Raw genomic sequence first — 8063 nt, forward strand, 5'->3', positions numbered from 1 at the left:
CACATCGGACAGAGGGAGAAGAGAAAAGCAGTTTAAATAGAAATACCTCTCTCTAACTAACACCGAGACCTTTTGTGATAAAACCCCACACCTGAGGATTGTGCAGGTGGTTAAGTGGGGATAGTATCAATGTTGTTTGAGTGAGCCTTCGGCTTGTCGACCTAAAAAAGTTCCACATGGTATACTGCCACGTGATTGGGTGGGTCCCCTTTGGCCCCGCACGATGTCCACGTAGGCCAAAGATGCCACGTGATTGTGTGGGTCCCCGTTTGGCTCCGTGCGATGGGTGAGCCCCTATTGGCTCCACTTGGTTGCCGATGTGGATTTCCACGTGTGACCCATAAAATGGGGTCTTACGTGGAGTGTTGGAACCCTCATTTGTCCCACATCGGACAGAGGGAGAAGAGAAGAGCAGTTTGAATAGAAATACCCCTCTCTAACTAACACTGAAGCTTTTTGTGATAAAACCCCACATATGAGGATTGTGCAGGTGGTTAAGTGGAGACAGTATCGGTGTTGTTGGAGTGGGCCCTCAGCCTATCGACCTAAAAAATTCCACATTCTCACTTCTTTAAAGCTTAAACCTCGCAAGTGCGTGAGCACATAAACCCCATCATCCACTTTTCCAACAGATTTTAATACGTTGATTACAAAGTTATTCTCTAATTTTAACCGAAAGCGAATCACGACGACCGTGTCCTAGCAATAAGATTAGTAATGACAAACTATACATAAACGAGAAAGCATGCATTGATAAAAAGGTATGTGTATGTGCAACATATTTTCACATTAAATATCATACTAATGATCACTAAAACAACAATTAATACAGCCTAACCACTAATCCAATTGTTAATTGGGTATGCATAAGTCAAACACTAAGAACTGCTTTTTAAACTTTGGATATAAGAAAATTGTTTAAAGCTGCAATGGTCAAATGTCTGGATGATGCATTCTGACGCATTGACTATGCCTTACAAAAAAAATAATTTGATCCAATGACGTACAAGATTAGTTTAATAATAAACGAATAACAACCTTATTAATTTTGTATAAAATACATTAATAATCACACTAATGATGCCATTGATCACATTACCCTATCATGTTCAAAGGAAATCCTTAACCATTGACCAAATGAGTTTCCTAGTTCAACGTTCTCACATCACATCACGTGATACTCAGAATCATTTGCTTATACCTAGCTATATCGTTATTTTGTGGGGTAGACCCTAAAATTAAGCAATACATGTATATAGATCATATAGCAGTAAATATATATAATTTTGTTCAACATAAATATATACTGTCAAGGAGCTTCTAAAGAGAGGTTCCACTTTGGATAAACGAATGTGATTGCATGAAGGTAAATTCTTCAGATAATCTCAATTAATCATCTTCAACATCCATTTCTCCGTCCATATGGAGAAGAAAACTAGCTAGAGGCGGATTGTCCAGAAATTCTGGTTCATGATTATCAAGCTGCAACTATATGCATGGTTTACTAGCAACCAAACTTGTCTTGCTACAATTGTATCATGAAGAATGTACTGGGTGTTTTCAGTTACTTAAGTCTCTTTTCAAACGAGAACTTCTAAAGTTTTAAGAAATTTTAGATTCAATTGTTATAAATACATTATAAACTACTCAAGTACTACAAAGCTACTACCCAAACACCAAAAAGATACTAAATAAAGGACTTTCAAATGATACATTTTACAGTGATATTTTACCGTTCTCTCACGTGTATTGCATATAGTCATTTTTTAATTCTTTATAAATAAAAAATTAAAACATTTCTACAAAATATAGTCTAAATTCTATAGAACTTTAAAGTTTCCCATGCAAATATAACATTAATAATATCAATTAGTATTACAGTCTAGTAGTATTCCTCTTCACCTGTAAGTGAGAGGTGTTTGATCTGATTCTTGCCAAAAGCAAATCTGAACAACATTGTTGCTAGCCTATTGTGGGTTAAGTCCACCATTTCCCCTTAATATAGCCTTAATAATTTATGTCAGCTGAAAAAAAAAAGAATGTATAAATTCTTTTCAAGCATATAATTAATTAAGACTCCCTTTAGCTAATAATAATAACCACAACCGAAGGCAGAATTCCGATTCCGTGGTTTATCCTTAGTATATGTTCACAAGTCAATTGCGAATCGATCCATCCAGTTGGAGTGCGCTAAATGTACGTATGGTTAATCAATTGTAATTTTTTAGTTTATCAATTAAACAATGGTTATTCGAATTAATATTCTATCTATTTTTTAGTGTGGAATTGCATGGTTTATAAGAATTCTTATCTTTTGATCCATTTTGTATTAACTCGTACCATACCTGGGGCAATTAAATAACCGGTTGACTTAACAGTTTAGTATAATCTTAATTAGCTTTTTATCCTTTTCCCCTTCAGTTTAGAAAACAAAGTTGTTCTTTGTTCAATGGGCTTATAGTTATATAAAGAATTACGATAAACAATCAAACGAACTTGATACGACTCAAGTTGTTGATTGACAATGCCTAGAATGGAGAATTGATGAACCCTAAACTAAACTGATTCGACTACATTAGTACATCACTTCTTTTGCATTACCTTTTAATTGTAGACCTACGATATTCTATAACAATAAAATCCTCCAATTTAATGGCATGTTTACCTGAATGAAATAAAAAGTATAATACTTGCATTCTTTCCATGGGGAATACGTACAATCCATGTTTTGCAAATAACATATCATTATCGTATAAACTTCATAATAGAAACTGTTCAGCTTTTTAAATATCTTTTAAAAATCACTCGTACAAAAAAAAAAATCTAATCGGAGATCGTTTAATTATTCAAATCTATCAAATAAATGAACAGTTTATCATGAATGTTACTTGGTACTCACACCATCGATTTGTTTCATACATTTGAATGACTAAAAGATCTCCGATTCGAATAATTTTTGTAGAGATGATCTTCAAATGAATATTAAAAAGTTGAATGGTTCTCATTATGAAATTTAAACATTAAATATACGTTATTTGAAAAAAGTGGAACATGTGCATTTCTCCATGAGTGAGCGCAAGTATTTATCCAAACAAACATTTCCAATTTTTTTTTTTTCATTGCATTTACTTAACAAAAATATAATAATCATTTGAATTTCTAACTTTCTCTATGTTTACTTAACACACAAAATCATAGTCGAAAGTGTTCTACATGCATGGTATCAGAGTTGTGTTTTAACAAAGTACTCCAAAATTTTCTAGTCGCAAGCATGAGCCCCCATGTCCTAATTTTCTTGCCGGTTGAGTCTTAATTAGAACATTTGATTGGCTTAGAAGTTGATCACATCAAAAGAGCCGTGACCATTTGTTTGGATCCAAAATGACATTTTGAGTCAAGCCCATCTCGATCCAGGTTGAAGTGTTAGGAATATTCCCACCATGAGCCTGGCCCAGTAGGGATTTGACCAGATCCTATCAGGGAATAGTTCCGTTTGGATAAGGGTGAAGTGGTCGAATCCTGGTATGATAAGGAATCCTCAGAAGCCAGATATGCTTCGAATAAAAAAATGCCAAGAATCAAGGGTTGAATCTAGGTGATTAAGGAACTTGATTCAGAACCCTACATGAATCAGGATTGGCCGAGATCAATTCGGATTTGATTGAAGAATTCTAGTCCGAATAGAACTCTACCTCGGCCATGAGGAAATTGCCACTATAAATATAGAGGGGAGTGCATCATTCAAGAGCCCTCCAAATCAACACACAAAATTGCCCTGCCCAAACTCTCGCTTTACGCAAAACCTCTCAAAAACCTTGAGATTTTTATTTTCCTTTTTCACGCCAACACACCTTCAGTTTGGATAAACATCACTGTGGTGGCAATCGGCAATATCTTCAGTTTGGATAAACAGCATTGGAGCTGTAGAATCAGCATATTGAGGAGCACCTTCAGTTTGGATAAACAGCATTACTTCGAGACCAACTGGTTATCTATCCAAGTCTCGGTCAACAAAGATTTCCGAGTCCTTGTTGGAAGAGTTTATCTCATTAGCCTTCTCGGCGAAGTGAGGTGTTACCAGGTTACTTAATATTCACCACACTGAAAGCCGAATTCGATCTTAAACTTTGCAGAACTAGTAGCCTTGTCTTTAGACTCTAGAACCCGAAAGTCGAGACACGGTCAATAAAAAAGAAAACAACTATGGGTAAATCGACTACCAATTTAGCACCTATAGTTCAAAATCTAGTCCAAGATAATATGTTATAGGCACAAGATCTTCCTGTTGCCGTGACACCTGAAGCTACATGCATGGTTCGCCAAGAAACAAAAATTAATCTTGGCGGCCAGAACCATGATGCCATATTTTTCACCCAAGCTACCAAGGTGTTTTATTGAAGGCTTGGTAGAGGATTGCAATGACGAAGACGATGAGACTTCTGGTGCACTGTCTAAATCTTTTTTTCAACAACGGTTGGAAGAACAATCTCGACAGCTCGAGCATGTCTTTAGCTGAGGGATGAGCAGCTTACGTGCTAAACAAGAAAAAGCAAATCATAGCCACACATTGACCAACCAGTTGCTCGAGACTCTAGTTAAAAAAAGATCACAAGAATGGGCTCGTCAATCAATAGAGACAGAAGACTTCATTAAAGAAAAATGTTCCCTTAGGAGGGGAAAGGTCGCCGCCAATACAAGCCGAAGAAGAACTCAATCGGATTAGGACTATTGATCTTGAAAGACCATATGGTGAGACAAGCACTAGTTCGGCTGAATTTGGGTGAAGAATAGAAACGACATTCATTGATATGGGTGAAGTCTAGAGAACGATCGATTTATCCATCCATATCCGGCTTTCTTTGAAAGATTTAAGTATCCCCGAGGATAAAATCTCATATTTCACTCTTCGCCAGGGAATCATCCTTGTCCTCATTGGAACATATGGCCAGATTCACTGCCTAATGCGAGGATGTCAATAGTGATTACCACAAACTATGATTGTTTAACATCTCGTTAGTGTAGAGCCAAGATTTTGGTTTAGGAGGGGACCCTCACAAATGTTAAAAAAAAATTAAATCACTACTAGTTACAAAACTGTTAACCAAAACATCATAGTATATATATGAAAACTAACCAAAATTCAAAATAACATAGCATTGATAATATTACATATTCCCAAAAGTTAAAATCGTCCTCGACGATTTTTCATATTTTGAAAACGTTGCATGATATCCTCGTCCTCTATACTATTAAAAATATCCTTCTCAATAAGCAACAAAACAATTGTTCATCCACAAATCACCCATTCAATTGTGTAAGGTGTTCTTCACCTTGTTCATAGCAGAAAAGGCTCGCTCCACACTTGCGGTTGCAACCAGTAAGATGAGTGCTAATGTCAAAAGCAAGTACAATAACGGGTAAGTCTGATCTTTCTTGGTTCCAACCATCTTTTTTGCAAGATCACTAATTCCTTTCAAATTTGCAAACTTACTATTAGAGGTCATGTCCCAGATATAATTCTTAAGTTGTTCTTTGAGTAACTCAAGATCATGCTTTAAAAAATCACTTGGATAAAATTGGGCAAGACGCATCAATTTTTCTTTGTCAAAGGCAGAAAAAGAATTACTTGGACTTAAACATGCCACATAAAGAAGTAGTTCAGTATTCTTCTCAGTAAATCGATCATTTAACTCAGTGAGTTGCTTATCTATGACATAGGTGGATAAGTCAACCCGATAATGGTGCAAGTCTATGATGGGATGAGCTTTTCGGTTTGGCCGCTCTCCACTCTTAAAAAAATTATCCATGCTAGGAATTTTAATATGATTCTTGTCACAAAAAAGATGAAACTTCATCAAATAAGGATTCCCAACCACTTTCTCGCATCCTTTGCATATATTGACCAAGTTCATTGCATTCACAATATCTTGATCCTTCTTTTGCAATGTCAGTGATAAATCGTTTGTGATTCCCAAAACCTTTTTCATCAGTATAGACCAAAATTAAAGTTGAAAGATTGAATAAAAGTCAATGGAACCTTTGCTGTTCAGAACTTGTGCCATCTTTTCTTACAATCTCAAGCACTTTTATCGGTGATGAGAATATGTGAGTCAAGCTGATTAAACAATTATAGTGAGCGCGTATCACTAACCCGCTTAAGAGTAGCTTCTTGATTCAAACTTTGTCCACTTGAAAGCTCATTATTTTCTAGTGCTTCCAAAACTATATGAGTATGTTTCTCTCTAAGAATATCATGAAGCTTAGAAGATGCCAAACCAACATTCACTACAGAAGAAACTATAGTAACGGGATCTCCAATTTCTGAATTTTTTTTGCCACTACTACTAGAGCTAATTGAAGTTGATGAGCAAAACAATGAACATAAAGGCAGACTCTTTCTCATTTACAATTAGTGCTTTATGGCCATTGAACTCACCTTGCATATTACTTGACATATCATAGTCTTGCCCACGTAATTTACATATGCTTAATCCATGTATCATCAATGGCTAAATTGAGTGAGGAAGCTTTAGTATCTACAACATGCTCAATACCTACAAAGCGCTCTATCACATGACCATTATCCATATAGCGCAATACAATGGCCATTTGCTCCTTTGAAGACTTGTCTCGTGATTCATCAACAAGAATTGAAAATAAAGAATCACAAATCTCACTAATGATTGCACTGATGATTTCATATAAAATAGCACTTGAGATATTCTTCTGAATATCAGGTGATGTCAATTTCAATTGTTCAGGAGCATTTTCTAGCGCGGTAGCCTTTATACCCTCATTATAGTGACATAGCCATCGTAGAATTTCAAGAAAGTTTCCTTGGTTGAGTGAATTTTCAAATTCATCATGCCCATAAAATGGAACACCTTGTTGTAAGAGAATCCTACTAACACCAACTGATGCACTTAATCGAGTTCGATAATCAATTCAATATTGGACAGTTTGTTTTGAGATAACCGTTTCAATATGTTGCTTTTGGTTTAATAAGGCTTCAAAGTTTCTCCAAGTATTATTATGAGAACTATTAGTCCTCCAACATGAATTTCTAGTTTCTTCATGCACTTCCAATTCCTAAATCTGACTCCAACAAAAGTATCCCCACCAGATTGATCTTCAATATTGGGTTTGAAAAGATAACAACATAAACAATAGGCAGCATTATGTGATGTGCTATACTCCAACCAATTAGGAAACTGAGTAAGCCAAGCATGATTGAACCTTCAAGGCTTTGTCCCAAAATTGTGTAGGGAAATGTATGGGTTTGTGGTTGACAAGGTTTTTTTTGGAGATAGGCTCTTAGAACTTGGTCTCGAACTTTAGGATGATAACTCAAAATCAGTCTACGCAATCCAAGATCATATTGGAGAGTTTCCAAGTTAATTTCCATAGAATCCACACAAGTTTGTTTTGAACTACTTTCATTGTTCTTTGGACTCCTTGGAGACGATGGCTCTAATATCTCAGGTTGTGTTTTTCTTTTGAAATATCTTTCCATAACTGAAAAGTAAAAAACATAGATTTACTAACTTTAAATTAAAAGAAGTATGAACATATATGCTAATTTTACAAATAAAACAAATTAGGCAATAGTTAAAAGAAATTGCAAGACATCAATTTAATCATAATTTATAAACAAAAAATTGCAAGAGGAATTAAGAGTAAAATGCATACTTTGGGTTGTTGGCCAATTAACTAAGCTTCAATATGTTTTCTTTGATGGAATTATGGAATTCTTTGATCTGCAAAAAAAAAATATTATTTTTTAAATTAATATACAATTCTAGAAGACAACATATATGAATTAGCAAGTTGCAAAAAATTTGAACATGACAACTTTGGAGATCAAAAGTTCATACTCTTAAAGGATCATGGAAATTGAGACTGATTAAAAGGCATCAAATATGCAGTACCAACTCTACCTAGACTGGAAGTCACATACCCTATAGGAAATTTGGAGAATACCCGAATATGAGAAGGAAAACTAATGAAAAGAGCTTGAAAACTTTGAGTTTTAACGATAAGGACAAAATAAAGGGTAAAGTGAA

The 8063-nt window shown here is 35.2% G+C and overlaps 1 protein-coding gene across 1 annotated transcript; it reads right to left on the reverse strand.

Moving 5' to 3' along the window:
* Positions 1-5306: 5306 nt before the first annotated feature.
* On the reverse strand, positions 5307-6609 carry LOC126617041 (uncharacterized). The gene is made up of 3 exons (XM_050285116.1): positions 6482-6609; positions 6152-6350; positions 5307-5978 (listed from the first exon to the last, which is right to left on the reverse strand). The coding sequence occupies exons 1-3, from the start codon at positions 6607-6609 to the stop codon at positions 5307-5309; spliced, it is 999 nt and encodes a 332-aa protein (XP_050141073.1).
* Positions 6610-8063: the final 1454 nt, after the last annotated feature.

The sequence above is a fragment of the Malus sylvestris genome, chromosome 3 (genome assembly GCF_916048215.2).
Source record: "Malus sylvestris chromosome 3, drMalSylv7.2, whole genome shotgun sequence".
In the NCBI taxonomy this organism is placed as follows: Eukaryota; Viridiplantae; Streptophyta; class Magnoliopsida; order Rosales; family Rosaceae; genus Malus; species Malus sylvestris.